This window comes from Pholcus phalangioides, unplaced genomic scaffold (assembly GCF_987345545.1).
Source record: "Pholcus phalangioides strain wild (caught in Gottingen) unplaced genomic scaffold, Ppha-v1.0 ptg000011l_1, whole genome shotgun sequence".
Taxonomy (NCBI): Eukaryota; Metazoa; Arthropoda; class Arachnida; order Araneae; family Pholcidae; genus Pholcus; species Pholcus phalangioides.
The window spans coordinates 28,597,866-28,623,456 of record NW_028301604.1 but is presented as its reverse complement, the minus strand read 5'-3'; the positions used below and the strand labels follow the sequence as shown (position 1 = coordinate 28,623,456).

Sequence of the window (25,591 nt, the reverse complement as noted above, 5' to 3'; positions counted from 1 at the left end):
GTTGAACCTTGCTAACGCCAAAATACCTATTCCAATGTTCCCAGGGTGTAAACTAAAGGACTGCGAAGGGGGCCGTGGACAAGTGAGAACCCAAATTCTTTCTTTTCATTTACTTGACCGCTCCCGCAAAATTACTGAGTGGGGGCAGGACGCATATTTGCATGGGGGCCTTATCAGCCTAATTGGCCTGGGCGGCAAGTTATGTGGAGCGGAAAAATTGAGGAATGAGTGGTTAAGAAAATTAGTAGAATATTATAGGAGAGGGGAGGGGAAAAATTTGTACAGTCAATAGGTTGTAAAACAACAAATCCGCCTTTGCAAAGAGTGAGGGGACTTGGTCAGTGAGCGAAAAAAGAGAGACCCAGAGTGTCTGTGAGCATGTGGGAGTGACAAAAAGTGTAACTTAGAGACACGGGCGTATTTACGGGGGAAGGGCAATAGGGTTAAAGCGCAGGACATCTAATTGGATGAATGAATGGACAAGGAAATTAGACAACTTTTCTTTTCATTAGACTAGAAGGGCAGCAAAATTCGTATAGTCCACAGGGGGCAAAATCGTAAATCCGACTCTGGGTGGGGGAAACCAAAATGTCAAAAATGCCCTATGTGATAGAATCCATTCTTGTTTCTGGTATTACGGCCCCATGCCCTGCCTGTTATCTGTAGTTTTCTCAACATTTTCGTTGTCTGGTATGGTTCAAAAGAGTGACAGCGTATGGTGTTGTGACATTTTATTATTTCAAAATTTTAAAAGCTTATGTTTCTGAACAAAAGCTTAGGCTGCCGCCCCTTACAACATGCCGCCTTGGTGCACCGCACGCTCTTGCATCCTCGCTTCAGCCGCCCCTAATCATTGATGCCAGAATAGATGAGGAGGAGGACGGACTGGTATTGATGAAAGGATGCCAAGGAAATGGTGATGTCTTGCTGGAAGTCGTGAATGGGAAAACGAAGGTCCTGATTTTGAATGTAGGGGAACATGGTGTGAAGTTTCATGAAAGACAATGTATCGATCGTGCGACAAGCGTTGTTGATGAACTAACTGAGCATGAGGGAATTAGAAGATTCTGACGTAGCTGTAGGAAACTCTGAAGTTAGGAACTCTTTTGTGTACGGTGAGCTACGTGAGAATTTAGATGTTCCAGTGGATCAAGTAGTAAGACCTTCGACTTATTGTTGCTTAAGTGAGGCCGTCATAGGATCAAGGAACATTGAAGTGTCCTGCGAGGATGATGATACAATTTCAAGTGTGGCGTTGAAAGATGAACTGCGTGATGAGTCACAGTCTCGCAATAAGAAGTTCGCCAATGTGGGTTTCTCCACGTGTGAGGGACGAGAACGAAAAAGACGAGAAATTCGTCTTTAGTCCGTTTCAGGTTAACTTTGCAGTGAAGAGGAAGCTACGAGGGAACCTCATCACGCGTTGCTATGACAACGAAAGCCTCTTAACCAATGCATCGATGTGCAGCCTCGGTAAGGTATGGCTGATTCTCGCCAATCTCGCAGAAAAAAATATTTTTTTCGTATAACGTAATGCTTGTAGAAAAAATTGCAATCAGTTAGTAACAATTAGCTAATGAAAAAAAAAAAAAACCATCGTCGATACTTTCAGAAATTAAAGTGCGGTTTTTGAAAAAAAAAAAAATATTTTTTTTTAATTGAAAAGTATCTTAGTAACTCCTATTAACCCGGTTTTCACGTTTGAATTTTGGAATAGCCCCAAATAATAATAAAAATGATATGGAAAAATTTTGAATTCTTTTACTCACTTTTCTTGCCGAAATTTCCGTCGCTCACCCACCCGAACGCATGTACGTCGATGCCACTTGTTTTCACGACAGTTTTAGTCATTTTTTACGGATTCCCATTCTATGGAATCCTCACTTGAAGTTAAAGAACTATATGATTCTCTATTACTTATTAATTGCTGTTGCTCCAACATGTGTTCCATCTGCAATCCAAAATTCCTCTTTTCAATAACGTGCTTTATGCATGATTGCCAAAAAGAACGGAGAACGTTTTAGCGTGTCTGTCTCTGGTGAAAAGATACAACTGTCACAGAAGGAAAAAATACACTGCAAGCCTAAACCATTGCGGGTCTCTCTCTTGCTTATTTATATTTATCTGGAGAGACAGCCTCTGTGTGTGTGTGCAAAAGAGACATTACTTATGTCAACACCCTCCTCTATCGGCTATTGGAATTCAGAAACCACCCCTATCCCACGAACACGGCAAGAAATAGATAATTAAAAAAAAAAGGGGGGGGGCGCCTGGAACCGTAACCTACACCCATAAAGAGCCTCTCGCAACGGTATCGGCGCTGTCGTGTAATCCTGTAATCTGTGAGTGAATATCTGAATTCGTTGGAGGTTATTTTCGGGAGAAAAAAAAACCTGATTGAATATTCGCTGGGTGTGTAGGCCTATAACTACATGCGAAACTGAATGGAAAAGTGTATTGGAAAATTCAACAAAATGACGATATATAATATATATATATATATATAATTATACAACCAAAAAAAAGCACGACAGTGATATTGGCGGGGAAATTTCTTGGAAATCGCGCCAAAATGCTCTTGAGCTCGCCATGGATTTTTGATAATGGTAACCAATATTTTTTCTAATTTAAAAATTTTTGAAAAATATACATTGGTTCAAAACGGTAGTTTTTCAGTATCTCTTTCGAAATAAAAAAAAATTCTATTGAAATATTCTATATAAATGATCATTAGAAACCTCCGATGTATGGGAACTATATTTTGCGGCGAAGGAATACACTCTCTACCTTTCTCTTCACTGCAAAGTTAACCTGAAACAAACTAGAGATGAGATAAAGTCTGACGATTCAACTGGGAAAGAAGAAAAACGTGAAGTTTAGACATAATTGAATGAGTGCAGAGAAGTTTTTGCACTGTCGATTGAGGAACTTGGATGTACATCGTTGACTAAGATGGACATGAAGGAAGTAGAAGGAAGCAAACCTATTTGTGTACCGCCGTATAGAACTAGTTTGTCTGAGAGGATGGCAATCAATGACATTGTGATAGAATAGAAAATAATGGGATAGTTACAGGAACCAGGTCACCGTATGCTAGTCCAGTATTAGTGGTGAAGAAGAAAACAGGTGAGAAGAGATTAGTTGTGGACTACCGTCGATCGAACAATCAGACAGTGAAAGATAAATTCCCATTGCTACGTATCGATGATTTACTGGAAAATTTGGCCCGATGTAGAGTGTTTACAACGTTGAATCTAGCTCATGGGGTCTACTGCGCTGATGTCGTAAAGCCCGCATTTCAAACGTGTTTGGGGTTTGCGGTGCATTGTGGGATAGATTTACGTCACCATCGCTAAAGGTTGATTTTTCCTCACAGCTTTACTAGCGATCTTCGTTATCGTCATCGCTATGCGAAGCGGTAGATAACTTGGTGGAAAGCACTCGTTAAGCTCGCGTTACGGAAACAAACATGGCTGCTCGCACCTACATTTTTCGATGAAGGCGAGAGTAACGGAACAAATTAGTAGAATTGGAAATTATTCATTCATTATTACTTTATCGAGTTGTTCATTATAATGAATAATAATTCTCTGAATTACGTTACTTAATTTAGTAACATGATTCAGAGACAGCATTATCGTTTAAAATGTTGTTTAATTATACATACTGATTGGAAAAATTATTTATAGTTAAATCGTTATAAATTATTATACTCGGTACTAAGATGAATCTCCCTACATCGATATTTTTTTCCAATTCTTGCATGGAAATGCCTTTATTCTTAAGTTAAACTCATCTCAATATAAGAATATTATTTAACTGGTAAATCTCTCTCTCTATCGCGATATGTTTTCAAGACATTTTGAAATTCGTTACAATATTTTTTTTTATATCTCGTTCAAAATCGACGTCAATATATTTTTAAACTCGTCCCTAGATTTTTTTTCTTAATTCGTTTAATAACATCGATATTTTGTAATACGTTATTTTATCACTGATTATGTAAAAATAATTGTATTGCTACTTTCCGTGCAAGTAAACAGAAGTGTAATACAGTAAACACCCTTACACACACACACAGTATACTCTGCGCACTAAGTACACTAAAAAAATCGAAGTAAATTTTATTAATCAACAAATAAATTTTTTCTAATCCTTGAGTGCATTTGCTGATCGGAGTATAAAAGAGATGCCAACAAAAAACAGTGTAAATCTGGTGGTACTTCATTTTTATGTTGTGTGAAACAAGCAAACCAATTGTCTAATTAATGATTTAAATAAAAGGTTACTTGTTCTTGAATTTGGCTTAATATCAAGACGGTAGATAATTACGTAAAAACATGGAAATATATGATGGTGATATTTTTGCTAGTCATTTTGAAAACTCATATCATTGAACTTTAATAGAACATCAATTTTTAAACGTAATAATTAGAAAATTTCCCTGTACAAGTTTCATGTGCGTGCATAGCCTACCTCTTTCTCAAATATTTGACGAAAATAAAAAGAATCCGGATGAATTAAAAAAAATATGTAGCTTACGAAAATTAGGGACAATCAACACACACAAACGTGCACAAAATAAATAAAAATACAATAATAACATGCAGTGCTGCAGTACTCGTTGATAGTGATGATTATCAGCAGCGGAGAAAATTATCTGATTGGTCCATTTCGGACCTAACGCTACTCTCTACCCCAGTGAGTTTTTCGTAAAATCGATAACGACATACCACCGGCTGCTGAGAAAAATCAGGTTTTTAACGATGGTCGTTGAAATTTGCGTTATGGGCTCGTTGAGGATTTGCGTTAAGGGTGTCGTCACTAACGACCTCGTTGTATAACGACGTGAACGTAATAGACCCCCAAGGATACTTGCAGATGCCTCTAACGGAGGAAGCGAAGTTGAAAACGGCATTAATCACTCCAAATAGAACAGGACAGTTTGAATGTATGATGCTAGGGTTAGCAAATACACCGGCGGAGTTTCAAAGACAGATATGTCAAATGTTGGGTCCACTCATTAACACAAAGGTCTTATGATATCGCGATGATATCTTGATGCCAGTGAAGGATTGGACAAATATGATGGAGCGAATTAGAGAAGTATTCGACAGACTGAGGACAGCCGGGTTGATGCTGAATTCGACAGAACGTGAATTCGGGAAAAGAGAGCTGGAGTTCTTAGGATTTGTTTTCAATGCAGAAGGCATTCAGCCAGGTCTAAGGAAGTTGAAGGCTGTTATGACTTTCCGATACCCGATAATGTGCATGAACTACGTAGATTTCTAGGATTGACTAGTTTCTTCAGAAGATTCATAAAGAACTATTCTCGGAAAGCTGATCCATTGACACGATTGACACGGAAGAATGAAGAGTTCACTTGGAAAGAGGAACAGGCGAGAGCCTTCAAAGAACTGAATACCACACTATGATGCGACAGCGGAAACCGAAGTCCAGTGTGCCGCGAGCTCCATCGGGTTAGCAGGAATGTTGTTGCAGAAAGGGACAGATGGCAAGTGACATCTAGTATATTGTGTGAGCAAGAAGACCACAGAAACCGAGAGTAAATATGATTCGAATAAATTGGACTTGATTGCGTTGTTTGGACGTTGGACAGATTGCAACAATTCCTAATTGGGATCAAATTCACTATCGTCACTGACTGTCAGGATTTGGTCTCTCTACATGAATGCGAAGAAATACGTGAACCCACAGGTAACAAAGGGGCTTGATTCAATTCAGGAATATGACTTCGAGGTGAGAAACCGATCAGGAATATTCTTCAATTCAGGAATATGACTTCTCGGTGAGGCCGATCAGGAGCAAAATGGCGCATATAGACGCTCTTGGTAGAGAACTTGTAGCAGAGCCAAAGGATTCTCTACAGCGGTTCTCAATATTTTTTCACTCGCGGAGCCCTTTTAAGTAAAAAAATTCTATGGTGGAGCCCCGTAGGTCAATTTTTTAATTATTCATCAAAGTTACTGATTTATTTTTACTATTTAAAAATATTTATAATAATTTTTTTAAATTTTACTGGTTTTTTTTTTATTTTCCTCGAGCGGATGCGGAGCTCCCTGAGAGTGCACAAGGAGCCCCAAGGGCTCCGTGGAGTACCGGTTGAGAACCGCTTCTCTAGACTCATTAATCGATCAGAAATTAGAAATATGCTTGACTCTCACTGAGTAAAAGATCATATCCTAATCATCCAGCACACATATATGATCTAGCATACATAGATCATAATAAACAAACTGAAGAAAAAGCTAGAAATACTACAAAAACCGATTTGGACCAGACCAAGGAAGAAGTACAATTGGTACTTGCGTACGACTGAAGAATAGCCGACTCTTCAGAAAGGTGGACGACAAAAGAAAACTCAAACTATTTTATGTAATTCTCCGAAGTGCATGCGGAAGAGTATTGTAGTCAAATTCCACGATCTTATGGGACATTTCACCACAGACCAAATAGTCGGAAAGACCAAGGAAATGTACTGGTACTAGTTTCCGTACATGAAACGTTGCGTAAAGCGTCTTATAGCAATCAATGTGTCTGGAATGTTTAGTCAATAAGTTACCGGCAGGTAAACGACAGGGATTGCTGCATGCAATCGCACCGGGAAAAAGACCGTTTTCGGTGATGCATATGGATCATCTGGGACCTTTTGTCAAAATTTCGAAAGGAAATCAAACCTACTCGTTATCATCGACAACTTTCAACACCTTCTATAGCAGAAAGCCTCCACGCGAAGGTTGTGACGCCACTGAATTCGTACACTTCACCTATAGTAATTGGATATACTGCAAAAAAAGGTAAAGATTTCGCATACGTCGAACTGCTAAATCCAATGGCTACAGGTGAAATGGACAACTTCAGTGACGCCAAAGCTTGGCGCGGATGCTTTTTGCTATAGAAGGTGTTGCAAATTTACTAGATTCGTGCGAATGGTTCCAGTTAGGAATACTTCGACCACTTGTGTAATGAAATCGGTCGATAACTTTGTGAATGACTTTGGACTACCGGATCGAGTTATAAGCGATCGTGGTTCTTGTTTTACGTCACAGCAGTTTAAAAAGTACTGCAAGGATAACGGATTTTACCATACGGTCAATTCAATGAAACACCTTAGCCTAGAGCAAACAGGATGGTCGAAAGAGCAAATAGGACTATATTGTCGTCGATAACTACAGGTATGGAAAACAGAGACCATAAGAACTGGGACGTGAAATCAAGTTGTTAGAATGAAACCTGAACAACTTGGTTAACAAGTCATCTGTTGAGACACCATTCGAGATGCTGCAACGCTATTCTCGAAGATTCAATGATGGATTTTTAAAACGGTTAGCAGATGAGAATATTTTTCCTGTTTACCTTCATCATAATATCTAGAAAGCAGATGAGAATAACTCGTGGACCATTCCAGAGGATGTACGAAAAGAAGCTCGCGATATAATAGCAGAGAATCAACGAAAGATGAAGAACAGCTTCTATAAGCGCAGGTGTGCTACAATCGTGTTTGAATCAGGTGAGGTTGTTGTTATGAAGAGAAGTCCGAGAGCTATAGGACAACCGACGAAGACTCAACAGAAGTATCGAGGACCGATGACTATTGCAGCTGTGTTACCGAACGACACGTATCGGGTAACCGAATTGGAGTCAACAGTGAAAGGTCATCTTTGCACTACAGCAGCGCACGTGAGCCAACTTTAGGCTTGGAGATGTGAGTCAAAATGATGAAGACATTTCAGTTGAAGATGAAGCTGAGCCAGTGTTACCAAGACTTAATCCGAAGAGGTCAACACGTAAGGACCAGTATTATTGGGCAATCGGGACGATTGCAGGACAGGATGACCGAGTTTAGCAAGCTATTGCGCAACTGCTGAAAAGGAAATGTATCGGGACTTTGTGCTCGAGCAACGAATGACTTTTTGGTGAACGTAAATCGAACAGCAAGAGAAGCATTGTTGATTGATTGAGGAATGGTGCAGGAAGCAGTTGTATTGAGATTACATATTTTGAATACACCAAGTTCAATAAGGTTCCTTTTGTTATTGTTTGAAAAAGTCCGGAATATATTGCTTGAAGCCACGGCCATTCCTTGGAAGTTAACAATGGGTTCAGGAAAGGGAAGTCATGTATAACCAATCTCCATTGCTTCTATGATCACGCAACTATGACTTCGGGTAAGGGCAAAAATGTCGACGTTTTTTTATCGTGATGTCCAGAAGGCATTCATACGGGTCCAACACGATGAACTCTTGAAGCGTTTACACGAGACTGAGATTGGGTGCAACTTGCTGAATTGGATAGAATCGTGGTTAAGAGATAGGTCAAAACGGGTCATGGTGAACTCTGATTGGACAGGTGTCATAAGTAGAGTTCCTCAATGAAGTGTCTTTGGCTTCATACTTTTTTCAATTTTTATCGATAAACTCGATCACAGGGATATGGGATTGCTAGCAAATTCGCAGATGACGTGATGCTAAGGGGGGTAGTCGGGAATCAAAGCGTTAGGGAGTTGCTCCAGACCAACTTAAACAGGATTGCAGCATGGGCAAATGAATGAAGCATGACGTTTAGCATTGACAAGTGCATGGTCGCTCATTTTGCTTCGAACAACCCACGTTTCTCTTGCGTGTTGAATGGTGTTACTATCCCGGATGCTAGTAAAGTCACCGATTTCGAAATTTTCACTAACGATCGGCTTAGGTTTTCTGAACATTGTTCAGCGGTGGTCAAAAATCAAATAGAATGCTCGATTTCATTTTCAAAAGGTCTCTCGTGTTCTCTTAAATACATTCTTAAGCTTTTCCGAGACTTAGTTCATCCTGGACTGGAGTATGACATAAGGTTTTGGAGACCTTACCTACAGAGGTACAAGACTTGGTTGAGGGAGTGCCGAAAAAGCTACGGGTAGTTTTTTTTTGGCACACAGGGCTTGAGCTATGAAGAAAGGCTTGATTTCTTGAATATGTTTACATTGTAGGAACGCAGAAGGTGCGGTGTGGTATCGTGGGGATATGATCGAAGTGTTTACAATTTTCAACGGGATGAACCACGAGTTATTAATACACTGTTAATCAACTGCTTCGACGAGGGGACACCAGTATCGTTCAATAAGGGACAATTCCAGGTTGTGGTGTCGCAAGGCGTTTTTCTCTAATAAGGTTGTTAACAAACAGAATAGCTTATCTCCGGGGGTTATGAATTCTAACACAATTGGGACGTTTAAAAAGAAGTACGATATACATAGTGGGATAAATCGAGAAGCTATCCATACTTAGATAAGACAAACATAATCTTTTTTTTTTATGGGCAGTAATATTTTTTATTAGTTTTTTTTTCTTTCGTGATATATGATATCTTTTATATCGGGTTGTTGTATTTTGGCTATATTTGACATCCATATTTTGTTATGGGTATTTTGTTTTCAACCACTTCGCTGGGCAATTTGCCTGTTGTGTCCAGTTTGTATTTATATTTGTGTAATGTTTATTTGTTATTAATGTTAATTTGGGAAATTATGTACATGTATTAAGCGGGAAAAAGTTGTTGAAGTTATTCTATTAACCCCTTTAAGTGGCAATGACGAGATATCTCGCCCCCATAAAGGCCTCATATTTTATCATTGACAAGCCCAGATATTTTGTCAAGTTGATTTCTCAATGGAAGACTATGCACCTTAGTTTATACTTGCTGAAAATTTTAAAAAAGCCTACTTAATTAAAAAAGATTTGGCATTCTAAAGGGGGTTTAGTGATTTCTGCTATGCTGTTTAAAGGGTTTAGCAAAGAGCTTTAACATTGCCTCTAGCGGACCTAGCATTGTCTATAGGAGAAATCTATATTTCAGAGGAGGTTATTCGTATAAGTGGGGTATCAGTTCATCCGTTATCCGATTAAGAGGGGCCGAGTGTATGTGGAATAAGAGCAAATTTTAGTAATCTTTTACCCTTATTAAATCAAACAAACAAACTACTTTCAGAAGTTTGTTTTTTTGAGGATGAGATATATTTCTATAATTTAAATTATTTTAACTTATCCACGTGCTGCAGACAATACATCAATTCAGGTATCATCTTTATTTACACGATTTGTTCTTTGGAAGATTACCTGAAAATTCTGTAGTTTAAAGCCTGGTCACTTCTTTAATCGAGAAATAATCGGAGCTGATAACTTCCACCAGAAAAGAAAATGCTACTCAAATAGTTGGGTTGGAAGTGTTATGCGCCTGTGGGTGCTCGGCTTGTGCTCTATATGATAAATTTTGATTTCTGAATGAATTTTACTGTGGGTGCTCGAGTACTCATTGCACCTTCGGCCCCAACGCCACTATACTTAAATATTTACCACTTATTCGTCCAAGGCCGTTAACTTTTTCACCAGCATATCCAGCAACATGAGCTCCTAGACTATGCCCAACAATGTGACAATCCTTCAGAGCAACATTCTTTATACGCTGCAATGACAAATTAAAGAACAAAATTAAGAGATCGTACGTGGAGTAAATATAACTCTTGGCTTTTTATTTATCATTATCATTATATTCTTCTTTCCTTCCAACCGAAGCAAATACTGTACAAGCAGATTCAAATTGTTTATCCACTTTGCAACTGTTGACTTCAGAAATACACTTCCAATTGCAAAAACGTTTCAAATGATGTGTGACTTCAAAAAATGATGTAATTTTTAGCGAGGTTCATGTTAAAAAAAATAAGGTGATTCCTACAGTCCTTATGGGCTTCAAATTAGTAAAATTTAGAACGCATTCGGAAAAATCATTTATTCATTTATCATTAATCATCAGACATTCTAAATTTTTGAATGGTTGATGGCGTGATTTGTAAAAATGTAAATTGAACACAAATTGAAAAAAATGTACTTGTTGTAACTAATTCCCTGGAATCGATTGGATAAATATGAAATCTACGAGTATCTCTGGCAATCACCGTAATTAGTAATAAAATTTTAGACATTTTCCTTAACCCCCCTCTCTCTCGAATGGTATAAATATTCTCAATTCTTTAAACGAAATGCATTTCAGGTTTATCATTTTTCGTGATATGACGAGATATATATATATATATCGTCATATAATATATATATATATATACAGGAAGCTACAACAATGCCGCCGGAAAAATGTTTTTTAAAGCGCTAAACAGTATACTATCACTCATCGAAGAAGACAACATTATCATTAACAACAACCATAAGGTTCTTTGACCATATCAACAACAATAAAATTTCTCACATTTGCACATATGATTTCGAAAACCTCTTCACCAGCATACCACACAATAAACTCATTGACATGTTCTCATCTCTTTCAAAAATACGAAAGCTCCCTTAAATTTAATTTCACACACTGGAAAAACCTGCATTCTTGAAAACTTTCTTTACAATGGAATACATATCCACAAGCAGATTAAAGGAATACCAATGGGAACCTGCTATTTTCGAGCGCCCTTGCCAACCTTTTCTACACTTCTATGAACAAAAATTCAAACTGCAACACAACTTTGTTGGCTTTCGTTACATTGATGATCTAATTTTCAAAAAAAGCAATTTTAACAGAATTTTCCCCAACATCTATCCTGAAGAGCTTTCTCTGAAGTAAACCACAGAAGAAGACATAATAATGTTCTTGGATATAAAAATATACAAAAACAACCATAAATGGGAAACAGGTGTTTATGACAAAAGAAAAGACTTCGATTTTTCTGTTAACAGTTTAAGCCACTGGCATTCAAACGTCAACACCAAAATATTCAGAAACACACTCATTTCGCAAATTTGTAGATTCGGACACATTTGTAATAATAAACAGGAATTCAATACAGCACTCCTCAATCTTTTCAAAACTGCATCTGGCAACAGTATTCAAACCGCCTTCTTCAACGACATTTCCAAAAAAACGTTAAAAAAAACTCTCCATTCTTGAGGTATGGTTTTCATCAAATAAATTTTTGAAGCACGTTTTGCAATAACCTCTGACACATATATAATTACTACTATCTGATTTCTAGAAACATCATTTTAATGTCCCACATTGCTCATAGAACTTATTGATGAAGTTTGGCAGTAAGTGACTTATAAAACCATGAATTCGGTTTGGAACGCATTGTAGCCAGATTGCTTTGCAGGCAGAAATTTCGAGAGCTTTGACACTGAGATTAATAGGTGAAATTAATCAGACAAGACATGGGTACAGCTCTGCCCATGTATAGCATATATGCCCGTTTTCTCGTAAAGTCTGGATTTTCTCTGGAAAAAAGTGTTTTTAGTGTCAGTATGATTATTTCAATAGGTTTCGAGTTATTCACTTGAGCGTGTAAAAATTGACACTGTAGGAATCTTCGGGGTCTTAGAAACGAATGAATCTATTTTTACATTAATTCCTATGGGCAAATGTGTTTCGGTTTGCCAACCTACCTCAGGAACGAATTAACTTCGTAAACCGAGAGTCGACTGTATTATGTACCTACAACGCCGTTACTACTCACAGAGGGAAGTACTATTAAAGAAGGAGATATGGGGAGACTACTGAAATATTAGCTTTTAATTAAGTACTTTATTACTTCGCTTCAAAATGAAACCTGAAGGAAAAATGTATCGTTAGTTTTGTCCATTTTTGCAAATAAATGCAAAATCTCGGATTTAGAAAAATTTATTTTTGCGAAATTTCGAAATTTTATGCGCAAAATTTACGTATATCACATCATCAGACATTCGTTATTTGTCATGATCTTGAGCTGATGAACCTCTTACTGGGACAACAAAGAAAATATTTTTAGAGAGCCAGCGGTTCTCATAGACAAAATACATCTCCCAACACTTCATATAAAACTCGGCTTAGTGAAGCAATTCGATAAAGGTGCTCAATAAATAAAGTGGCGAGTGCTTCCAATTAATTTGTAAAACGTTTCCTGGACTGAACAATGAAAAGCTGTGAGCAAGGATTTTTGATGGTTCTCAAATTCATAAATTTCTTAAAGATACGAAATTTTCAGCATTTTTGACGGATATTAATCAATATCCGTCCAATCCGGTCAATCTTCAGTTTGATCATGTTTCGTATCGGTTGTTGAGAATTTTTTGACAAAGCAGAGAACGATGAAGAATTGCAGTAAAATACGATTAATTTGTAATTTGAATTTAAAAATTTTCAAACGTTTGAAAAATAGGCTGTTAATATAAGCACAAAGGCGCATTTTCTTCTTAGTTACTTGGTCCAATTTCACAGACAATCTGAGCCATTTTAATGACAAGAGAGGCGGTTTCATCAAGATGTGAAAGTAATGGAACAGAAGTATCTAGGTAAGCTCCAGCCTCGCGTATGATGGCTGATTACTCTACCGAAGCCTCCTATGAAAGACATTCAAAACCCATAACAGAAAATCATGCAAGTGCTTCTCCTTGAATTAATTTAATATCATTTTGTGTTCATTTTAGTGGACACAATGCAACATTATAGAGCATATCATTACTGCATTGATCTATTCTGATATCCTAAATATATTCCCTTATTTTCATTCCATATATTATACGATATATAAATGTATACATGATTGTTTTACTTTTATTCTGAACATAAATGCACCACAAATTTTATGTGACGTGCATTGCCTGCATATTGAAATCTGATAATTGAATGGAGTGTTTTTAAAGATGTGCATTTATTGATTTACAAATACGCATTATTTTATTATCAAGGACGGGCTTAAGCATTTTGTGGCCCTCGAAAACGGAGTTTCCTAATCCCTGAGTAACCATGAACACCCTGGAGCACGCCAGGTTTACATAGGCAGAATGAACATCAAACTACTATTTCATGGTCACAGAGAAAAAAATTATTCGACAATAAATTTAAACGATATTGCCCGCTGCTTCCAGACATTTAAAGGTTGGAGAGCTGTCAGGGAAATTGAACCGATTACCTACCCAGGACCTCAACTTCATACTCTTTCGGCCGGGCAAGTATGCATTATGTATGCCTTGTGTAATTTTTTAAATTTTAAAAGAAGAATTTAGCAACCCATCGTCCGGAGCACTAGATCCACCTCCACCCTTTACTTGACTTGGAGGAAGGGGTTCTGTGAAAACCCTAGGCAAGAGAAATAAGGTTCGATGTCTGAATTTTAAAGGTTTTAGACAAAATTTTAAGCTACAGCGAAACCTCGATAAAACGACTCTGCAGACCAAGAAAAAATGTCGTTGTAGATTATGTAGGGATTATATATCGTTATGTCGAGAGGTAACAGTTTAACATTAGAGTATAGGCATTTTCAAACAAGGCTTGAAAAAATATCGTTGTAGAGTAATTTACCGTTATATTGAGTATCGTTGTAGCGAGGTTTAAATGCATTCGCTTTGTTGAAAACGAAGTTTTTAAATTAAAATGCAATCAAAGTATTTTTTTTCATCACGTTTTTGCGGCCCCTAACATTTAACGCCCCGGTAGCGGCCAACCTTCACTTGTCCAAGTCCGGCCCTAAGTATCATCAGTATTGACTTCCGATTTATGTATTGATTACTTTTCATGATTAAATTGATTACTTTTCATGATTAAATTGATTACTTTTCATGATTAAATTGATTACTTTTCATGATTAAATTGATTACTTTTCATGATTAAATTGATTACTTTTCATGATTAAATTGATTACTTTTCATGATTAAATTGATTACTTTTCATGATTAAATTGATTACTTTTCATGATTAAATTGATTACTTTTCATGATTAAATTGATTACTTTTCATGATTAAATTGATTACTTTTCATGATTAAATTGATTACTTTTCATGATTAAATTGATTACTTTTCATGATTAAATTGATTCATTCCATTGATTCAAGCTTGCTAGTGATGTAAACTCCGCTCGCAGATTTAAATGCGATTTGTGTGCTGCTTATGTAGTACTACTGAAATTTAGTTTTCACTTTATGTTAAAAATTAGAGCGTTTGAAAAAAAATAATGCCAGATTCACACACAGAATCAGCACTCAAAATTACCCTGAAATCACTAAAAAGTTTTTTTCAATAAAATTAGTGTTGAGCAGTCTACGTGTCAAAGCACTCGAAATTTTTGCCTGAAAAGCAATCTGGCTACAATGCGTCCCAAACAGAATTCATGGATCTGGTAAGTCTAGAGCCGCCCTTAGAGGTGTGCGGTTGCACCGGGCCCCGCACTCACGGTAACTTATTGGAGGCTTCCATCAATTCTTAAATTATTTCTTGCATTAATTCCGAATTTTCATCAATTCTAGAATTTTTTCTTCCGTTCATTCTAAAAAAAATCAATTCTGTTATTATTTTTCTAATTAATTCTGAATTTTCATTGGTGTTGGATCTATTTCTTAGAGTTAATTTTAATTCCTCAATTCCAAAATTTTCATCAGTTTCTGGAATATTGTTTCCTCTCATTACTTTGAAACTACCTTTAAGTACTGAATTATCATTAATTTTTTTTATTTACATTTTATTGCGTATTTAAAATTGTTTGTTAGGATATTTCTCAGCATTCCTGCATATTCTGAAATAATAGCTGATGATCTTCCCCCCCACCCCCCACAAAATATATAAAATCGGGGCTAAGGGTGTCCTAAACATTTTTGATGCCTCGAAATTTTTGAGATGGCCCCGTGTCTGATAACGGCGCCCCTGTGTCACTTTTTGCAAAGCTTCATGAATAAAAATTATGAGGAATGTAGTGTATTAGTGTATTAAATTATGTTTGCAGAAGTCAGCGATTGTTAATTCTGAGGCAGAGATTATTGCAAAACACCTTCTTAAAAGTCCTTTGATTTAAACCTTCTCTCAAAGTTTTAAAATTACTTTTTTATCCATGGGTTGGATAAGAGTCGTATTTGGAGGTACGGACGGCAATGTTAGAAAACGACGTTTCTCAGAAGAAAACAAGGCGACAATTGACTCTAATCCTCCCAGCTCTCAGTCAATTTATTCTTCTTCATAGTACAATCTCCCATGGGGTCGGCAGCCGATTGATTACATTGATTCTTCTTCAAACTTTCCAGGAACTTATTCTCCCCCCCCCCCCATTCAACACATTTAGAAAATGTAACTCGAAAAATCGCCAGAATCATTCGCCAATAAGTGTTAAATTATCGGTAAACATAAAATGTCCGATTTTGACCCGATCGCGACCAGAGAACGTACCTTAAAATTCGCCAGAATTACTCGCCAGTAACGTTTGATTATTGGTAAACATAAAATGTCCGCATATGTCCCGATTTCCGACATGTCCGCATATGTCTCGTCCGCTTTTAACCCCTAATCGTAAAAAAAAAGGCTTGGTTTTAATGGAACTTTATTTTTTCTTAGATTGAAATTTTAATTAGTATTCAAAGTATATATATAAACTTGATGATAAAAGGAATGGTTATAAATATGCTATGAAAATTTTTTGATGAAACAGGAAGGCACAAAGTCCTTAGGTAACTACAAGATATAGTCAAAAACATTAAAACATTGAAAAGAAAAGAATATAGTTTACTAACGTTTAGTTGATTGATGAGAAGAGCCAATTCAGCGCCTACGATGCGGGTGTTAGCCACTGCTTGAGAGTAAGGCAATGAATTTCCTCCACTCCAGTCTACAATAACTACATTGTTATCACTATGTAGGAGTAAATTATCTTTGAGAACCTAGTAAAAATTAAAAATGACACACACTCATCTGGTGTTTGAAAAGCATTGCTTAAAGTGTTCATGTATGCTGGACGATTCCTTGCTATAATGAATTTTCTTTTAACAATTAGGACATACCTCCATCCATTTTGCATACCATTTGCTGTCAAGAAAACCATGAACAATGAACCTTGTTTGGTGTTTTTCATTCAGCGGTGACTTTTTTATTGATTCCAATTTATTTGCATAAAGAGTCCAATACTCTTTGGGATTTTTCCTTGTGTAGAGATGGAACTGCGTATTTATTACAAGACGATCATCGGGTAATAAATTCAATGGGCGGTAAAGAATGTGGAAAAAACTTTTACTTATTTCAAAACATCCAAGTTCTCCCATGCATTTTTTAGCCCCTAAACGAACAACAAAAATAAAACAATTTTACAACAAATGAAATAAAATATCACCAATAAATACGTAGGGAAATAAAACACCATCAAGAGTTTGGTAGATATAATAAAACTTTTTTTACAGAGAGTTACGCAACAGAAAGAAATTTTGCTATTTTTTCTTTTCTTTTTTTGACCCTGTTGTAGTGCACAAACATTTCGGCCAGAATTATTTTTATGGACCGTATAAAACAAAAATCAGAATTAATTTTTCGAAGACAAAATGTGACATCTGCTGGATCCGAACATCAGCCAGGCAACCGAAATCCTGTTATAAATTCCGATAACGTATATCCTAATAGTCCATTGTAAACTACTAAAGTATAACAAAGCGAAAAGGATATAACTGAACCCCCTGTGAGAAAACAAGATCGAGCAAAATGAACTGGAAGGAACTCTAAAGAAAATAATAATTGAAAATTTTGAAAAAGACTGTCACTAGACCAATGCACGTCTTTTTTTCTCTTTTGATGAGACCAGTGTGTGCCAACTCGTCACTGGTCATATCACCTTTGGGCAATTAATTGATTTTGGGTTGAAATTCTTTCTCTCTAAACGACCTAGGAACCCCTAGTACAGTATTGGCAGAAAAAATGTCGACGTTTCTGATCGGTGGTGGTTATGCTTAAACACCAAATCCTTTCTTCGACTCATACGTACTTGTGGTATTTAGAAGACACCAACGAATAAGGCAAATACACAAAAAATAATAAAAGTCCTAATGCATTTCAACACCAATGGGTGCCGTCTTCAGAGGAAAAATTTAACCACTAGTTTTCCTCTGAAGACGGCACCCATTGGTGTTGAAATGCATTAGGACTTTTATTATTTTTTGTGTATTTGCCTTATTCGTTGGTGTCTTCTAAATGTTCTTGGGCAAAGTGGATCAACTCTTCTATGTACTTGTAACTTAGATCAGGGTTTTCCAACGTGAAAGCTCACGCGGAACCCTTGATGGTTATGAGAATTCACAGCGGAACCCTTAACAAGTTTTAAATATTTCTTCAATATACAGGGTTTCCAAAAATCCGCATTCGCTTTGCGGAACAAGAATCGAAACTTGTAGTAGATAAAAAGTGTCTAAAATATATATATATATATATATATTTGCAAGTTGCGCATACTGTGACCATATGACCCATATTTTACGAGACAGAATTATTTTTCATGATATTTGGCTATTTCAGTTTTTTTTAATACAAAAATTGCCATGTTTTTAAGACAAATAAATTCAATTGGTCGAATGGTCGACGCGTTTCGACCAATTCGACCAATTGAATTTATTTGTCTTAAAAACGTGGCAATTTTTGTATAAATTAAAACCAGACAAAGTTACTCATTTTTTGTGATAATATTTCAGTTTTAATAAAAATGTTAATTTTGTCAAGCTTGCTAAAAAAAACTCACTTTTAAATTTTTAAATCGTGAATTTTCTCGTTATTTTAACATGAGTTATAGGCCCTACATCAATGAAATTTTCCGTTTTGTTTTCATTAGTTCATCCTAATGATACACATAGCTTCAGAATAACGAAAAACCTGCTCATTTAATTATTTTTTTCGCCACCACCTTCGTTTTCTGCACAATAGCATTATACAGTTCACAGCCGATTTTCCGAAAGGTTTTTTTTTGTTTCTCACGGAGAGGTTCGTACTCCAAACGTTTGATGTGCAGACTTTCTTCAATATCAATGCGCTGTTTGATCATCATGGTGCTGTTTTTGTATCAGAAAAGACACTGGCAAGGACAAAAGAGGGTATCGAACACACATCCGACATCCCGGAGCAACTTGTGGCAAAGTTTCTGAATATCTTATCGACCTGGCTTAGATATGCAAAACACAAAAAAAAAAAAAATTTTCTTGAAAAGTGAAAAATTACGTTTTTTTCTTTAAAATTTTCAGGATAACACAATTTAAGAATACATAAGACTTAAGCAACGACGTAATGCGAATGACAGTTATTTAAAAAAATTATAAAAAATTTAATGTTGTGAGTAATTTTTCTCAAAAATGATTATTATATAACAAACAAAATGCAATTAAAACCATTGCTTTTTTGTGATATTTTCTTTGAGGCCTATGAAGTGGTGGGGGCGGGTATCATTCTCAGTGAAATTTCAGTTGTCTTCTCTCATATAAAACGTTTTGACATGATCTCTTGAACATCGTATAAATGAGGTTCCATTTGTGGTAAAGAATCTGTAGAATGGGGAAAAATAACCTCAGGCAAAGTAGAAAGTGAAGCTTTTCCTTTTCTCTAGGAAGGATTTCTCTAGGATGTTTTCTAGGATTGCTATTTAGGATTTGCTATTCAGAAAAGCGATAAGATTCGGATATCATGAAGCTCAATTGGTCAAACGAAGGAAAAGAGGCGGGGGCACATCATGCAAAGAAAACAGAAAAAAGCAGACCCTCATAAAATCCACATGTAGGTTTTGAGTTTCAGAAATATGAGATTTTTTGGGAATCCCAGGAAGTCTTATAAAAAATTGCTTCAGGTGAAACAGTGACAAGAAAAATTTTGAAGCTGTCAGGGTTCCGGGATTTTTGGGGTTCCGTCACTGTTGATTCCGTGGAACCCCGAATAGCTCTCACGGAACACCAGTTGAAAACCCTGACCTAGATAAATCTCATTGTATCTGTATTGATATACCATCTCCGTATTCTGTCTCTCTCTCTACTTGAACAATAGCTGATTAATATCTATGCTATATTATTGTTATTATAAGAAATCCTTCTCTGCAAGCCTTCTAAGGCCAGGACTACACTATAAAACAGAGGTCTTCAACCTTTTTCTAGTCGCGAGCATTGCCTGTATCCATCATCAAAAGAGAAGAGCACCCCTTTTCGGCAAGTTCAACATATGAATGCATGAAATCAGGATGATTTCCATCCTAGAACGCAAGTTGTACAAGGAACTTAATTGGAACATTGATCAAGTGCCCGCAAGCACGAAATCGGTTACGAACATAGAGTACTCTGGGTGGTTTAGGGAGCACCGTAGTGCCCGCGAGCAACGGGCTGAAGATGCCTGTTATAAAAGTTATACAAATACAAATACAACGCCACAACAGGCAAATTTGCCCAACGAGGTGGCTGATTTAAGAACATCATGGATCCCCGAGCCATTCCTTGGAGGCCCTACCTACCACTGCTACACCACTCATGCACTTTTTTTGGATAAGAGATTGACACGGATTGGTTAAAAACCTGAATGTAACCAATCCGAGTCGATCTCTTATCAAAAAGTTGTGACTATAGTTTAAACCATGTCGGTGAATACCGCCCTCAGTGAGTTAGTGAGAGAGTGGGTTACTGATTCAATAAGCGAGTAAGTCAGTGCGTGAGTGAGTGAGTGAGTGAGTGAGTGAGCGATCTATTCAGTGAGTAAGTGCCATATACTAAAGATATGGCGGAAAGTTTAAATAATGACTTTATGAGAAGAAATTCAGATGATACGGATTCGGGTTGCTGTATTTTTGAAATATATGACATCCATATTTATTGTGGGCATCTTTTTCTCAGCCACCTCGCTGGGCATTTTGCCTGTTGTGGCCTTGTATTTGTATAAATTACAAATTGCTGTTGCCCAATACAAGATAGCATATTCAACAAAATTCCATTAACTCTGTTTTACTCAGAAACTTCTAATGAAATGTTAAATGGGGTAATAACAGAATTAAAAGATAATAAAGTAAGTGGATACGCGATAAACCAACCCCCTAAAAATGCTTAAAATCATCTCCTTTGATATTATAAAAAACATCGCTGATCATCAGTAACATCACTCACATACTTAACTCACTCACTCACTGGATCACTCACTCAATCACTGACTCGGTCACTCGCTCAATCACTTACTCACTCGGTCACTCAATCACTGACTCGGTCACTCGGTCACTCAATCACTGACTCGGTCACTCGGTCACTCAATCACTGACTCGGTCACTCAATCACTGACTCGGTCACTCGCTCAATCACTTACTCACTCGGTCACTCGCTCAATCACTTACTCACTCGGTCACTCAGTCACTCACTGGGTCACTCACTCACTCAGTAACTCAATCGCTCACTCCCTCGCTAACTGACTCGCACTAAAACTGTTGTCGGTGAATTGCTAGTCGGTGAATTTTCCTAGCGGTGAATTGCATGGCGGTGAATTTTTGGTCGGTGAATTTTCCGGCGGCGAATTGTTGTCGGTGAATTTTCCGGACACGGAGAACGCCAGGGCCGCAACTAGATAATTTGTTAGCCGGGACAAACCGGCATTTTGACACCCATTGTCATGTAGAACAAGCAGTTAAAGGGGAATTTAATGCCACTTCTGGTCTAGCGCCCGGGGCACCAGACCTACTTGCTCGCCCCCCCCCCCAGTTGCGACCCTGGGCCGAGCAACCCTAGAGGATGAATTGAAAAATGAAAATTTCGTACATGAATTTTTCAACAGAGCACCCTGAAGTCTAAAACACTTTCGTTTCCCCTTATGTAAGAGATTATTTCGAGTTTAGGCCAGGGGTGCTCGGCCCCGTGCCTCAAAGTACTGGAAGTGCTCGAGCGTCCTCCGCCACTGTGTATTTATGGTTTTGCTGCCTGTAAGCTTTACAAATTTCGACACCCTTTTAACGTTTCACTCCCATATTCTAGAACACGTATTACTGAAATATATGCCACCCATCTGAACCTTCCGCTATGTGGATATAGCATTGAGAAAAAATATTCAAAATGAAAACTTTTTTACGAGCCATGATGAGTCATCTCCTTGGCCTATATAAGTATTTAGGAAAATAATCACTTGGGCTGTTTTTTTCCCCCTCTTCATTTTGTGACTATTATTTTGCTCTTAAAGTGGTATGTGTACGAAAATCTGACACAGTTTCAAATTGAATTTGAAATTTAAAATTGTCTGTGTTCGAGTTTTTGTTCTACCTGGACTAGAAGTATTTCTACAATATTTTGATATAAACAGCTGAAAGGCATTATATATGCTAATGTTTTGCATTATACACTGAAGAGCCAAAAAAAACTGTTTCACCTGCCTAATATCGTGTAGGGCCCCCGCGAACCCGCAGAGGTGCCGCAACACGACGTGGCATGGACTCGACTAATGTCTGAAGTAGTTCTGGAGGTAATTGACACCATGAATCCTGCACGGCTGTCCATAAATCCGTAGGAGTAAGAGGGGGGTGGAGATCTCTTCTGAACAGCACGTTGCAACGCATTCCAGATATGTTCAATAATGTCCATATCTGGGGATTTTGGTGACCAGCTGAAGTGTCTAAAATCAGAAGAGTGTTCCTGGAGCCACTTTGTACCAATTCTGGACGTGTGGGGTGTCGCATTGTCCTGCTAAAATTGTCCAAGTCCGTCGGAATGCACAATGGACATGAATGGGTGTAAGTGATCAGACAGGATTCTTACGTACCTGTCACCTATCAGAGTCGTATCTAGACGTATCAGGGGTCCCATATCACGCCAACTGCACACGCCCCATACCATCACAGTGCCTCCACCAGCTTGAACAGTCCTGTTGACATGTAGGGTCCATGGATTCATGAGGTTGTCTCCATACCCGTACACGTCCATCAGCTCGAAGCAACTAGAACCGAGACTCGTCAGACCAGGCAACGTGTTTCCAGTCCTCAACAGTCCAATGTCGGTGTTGTCGGGCCCAGGCGAGGCGTAAAGCTTTGTGTCGTGCAGTCATCAAGGGTACACGAGTGGGCCTTCGGCTCCGAAAGCCCATATCGATGATGTTTCGTTGAATGGTTCGCACGCTGACTCTCGTTGATGGCCCAGCATTGAAATCTGCAGCAATTTGCGGAAGGGTTGCACGTCTGTCACGTTTAATGATTTTCGTCAGTCCTCGTTGGTCCCGTTCTTGCGTGATCTTCTTCCGTCCACAGCGATGTCGTAGATTTAATTTTTTACCGGATTCCCGATATTCACGGTACGCTCGTGAAATGGTCGTACGTGAAAATCCAAATTTCATCGCTACCTCGGAGATGCTATGTCCCATCTCTCGTGCGCCGACTATAACACCACGTTCAAACTCACTTAAATCTCGATAACCTGCCATTGTAGCAGCAGTAACCGATCTAACAACTATGCCAGACACTTGTTGTGTTATATAGGCGTTGCCGACCGCAGCGCCGTACTCTGATTGGTTCCATATCTCTTTATTTGCATATGCATGCCTGTACCAGTTTTTTTGGCTCTTCAGTTTATATGCTAATGTTTTGCATTAAAATGCTCTTTCCGCAAAAAAAAAGTCAGATTTTTTCTAACACCGCTTGTTCAAGTGCTTTAAAACATTGTTTCTCTCTCAGTCTAAGGTGTTACATGCTTTCGCAGAATTTTTTAAAAATTAAAATGCTGAAAAGAAATTTTGTGGCACAAGATATGGGTAAATTTTCGTTATTTTTGCAAAAGGTTCCGTGTTGTTGAAGCTTATATTCGAAAACAAATAAAATTGTAAAAGCTCTCGTTTATTTGTATAAATATATCCACAGAATTTGTGAAAAAAATCGAGTTCCTAAAGTGAACAGTAAATTTTTAAATGTTTTTTAAAAACGGGGATGTTTGTCATAGGAAAGCATGGGAAGCCACGGTTTGTTTGGGCTTACTTGGTCCCTTTAATAGAGCGATCACTGGCTTCATCTGGCAACCCTGATTCCCCATGCTTTCTCAACGGACGCGCTAGCATGGGCGGAGATACGGGGGGGACGTGGGGGGGGGGCAATGCCACAAGCGTCAAAGGTGGAGTCGACTGATCTAATGTATATATGTATACATGAACTAACATAATCATCATCGTGCTCCCCTAGAAATAATGACCGTGCCCCTCCAGACTTCCAAGTCTATCTCCGCTTATGCGCGCTAGTCGCGCCACCTCCTGTTATTCTTTCCTCCATGTCTTCTAGTATATGTGTGCGGACATTTCTTCCAAACCTATGCATTTTTTCTTCCTAGTCACTATTCTTGGAATTCGTATCTCTTCAGTCCACTATGATCGCAGCTTTAGTCGCCCCTGTGCCTTTACTTGACGTTGGTTGTTATCCACTGAAAGCTATTACGAACGAAAACAAGTCGCGTGTGTCGGGTTCGTTTTCAATGATTAATTGGTCACAATCATAAGCACTTTTGTATATAATACTTTTTATATGTAATACTTGGTTTAATCATAATTTTTAACAATAAACATTATAGTATTAACACGTCCTCCTCGCTTACAGCGAGTCCACAGGAGCCACTCTCTAACTAACCGAAAACACACCAAGCTTCTTTTCTCTTTTCCGTCGACCACCCATGCTTTCTAATCCCATCATGCTCCTTCCCGATGGGGGAAAACCTTACAGCGTGTATGCGAAATACCGTTATAGCAGTCTTGCGCGCATACACGTGACTTGTTTTCGCTCGTGGTTATTTCCAGTGAACGACCGACCTAAATCTTACTTCGGCCCTCTTACTTTTATTCTTGATTTGATAAATTATGTTTCGTGAAATATATCTGGGACTTCCAGTTTCACATTTTTCATTTCCAGTTTTATTTTTTATAATCAAAAATCTACTCTAGTTGTGTACTTTTAAAAAACTCTCACTCATAAAAATAAATAAATTTTCTTTATATAGAAAAACAAGCTTACCAATAGTTGCGTATTGAACGCTATACGTGGAGACATTATGATCCGTAATTGATGTTTTGCCCGTTGAATCAAATGAATCTAACTGCGTAGTAACTGCAATATTTATTAGAAACACGATCACCTTAAAATGCCGTAAACAACTACTAAATAATTTCATTATGGCTTTCTTTCACCTTTGCTTGTTCAAATAAAGCTGTAGTAGTGAATTTGAGATTTTTTTTATAAATGCAAGCTCATCGTCACCCTTATCATTTTCAAAAGAAAAAATCACTTGTTTATCGCACGTCAAGTTTTATTTTGAAGCATGGAAGGGTGATAATCTTACTCGTGCTTGCTTAACATTTACATTGTTTCTTTACACCTTTGATCGACACAAGCTTGCAAGGTTTTATGTAAGCGATAACTTGACATCAAAGACTTTGATAGTACATCATTTACATATGCAATTTTTTTCCCCGACCATAATACAACGGTATGTAATACTTTGGTTTTTCCAAAATGACAACATCCTAATGATTTTATAAGCACTTTTAAATTTGGATAATATATAGACACTTTTCATATTTTCTAAAGATGTAAAAATGTTCTATCGCAGAATGCGATGAAACTACATTAGCCCTACACTAGTTATATCTACCAACGTTACTCCAAAGTACCAGATTAGATAATTCGTTTTTGTACTAACTAATAAATAAGATACAGCTTTTCAAATAATTACTGTTTGAAAAACTGTTTTTTCTGTCTTTAATAAGAACTAAAATGAACTATAAAATTACTCATTATTTTTATCAATATATATATCACTACATTTAACACTTTATTTATTATAGTTTTCTTTTTATTCT

General features: G+C 37.5%; 1 protein-coding gene across 3 annotated transcripts in view; it reads right to left on the bottom strand.

Annotated features, from left to right (window-relative positions):
* LOC149080312 (pancreatic lipase-related protein 2-like) overlaps positions 1–25,008 on the bottom strand; it is a 189,826-nt gene extending 164,818 nt beyond the window's left edge. For 2 of the 3 annotated variants that reach the window (XM_089239436.1, XM_089239437.1), the window contains exons 1-5: positions 24,747–24,972; positions 16,795–17,066; positions 16,528–16,674; positions 16,187–16,300; positions 10,356–10,464 (exon numbers count right to left, since the gene is read on the bottom strand). In XM_089239436.1, the coding sequence (XP_089095562.1) occupies positions 10,356–10,464; positions 16,187–16,300; positions 16,528–16,674; positions 16,795–17,066; positions 24,747–24,903 (799 nt within the window). In that variant the 5' untranslated portion in view covers positions 24,904–24,972. Of the gene's footprint in view, positions 1–10,355; positions 10,465–16,186; positions 16,301–16,527; positions 16,675–16,794; positions 17,067–24,746 lie in introns of all 3 variants that reach the window. The other variant, XM_089239438.1, reaches the window with a different exon arrangement.
* Between the last annotated feature and the right edge of the window lie 583 nt (positions 25,009–25,591).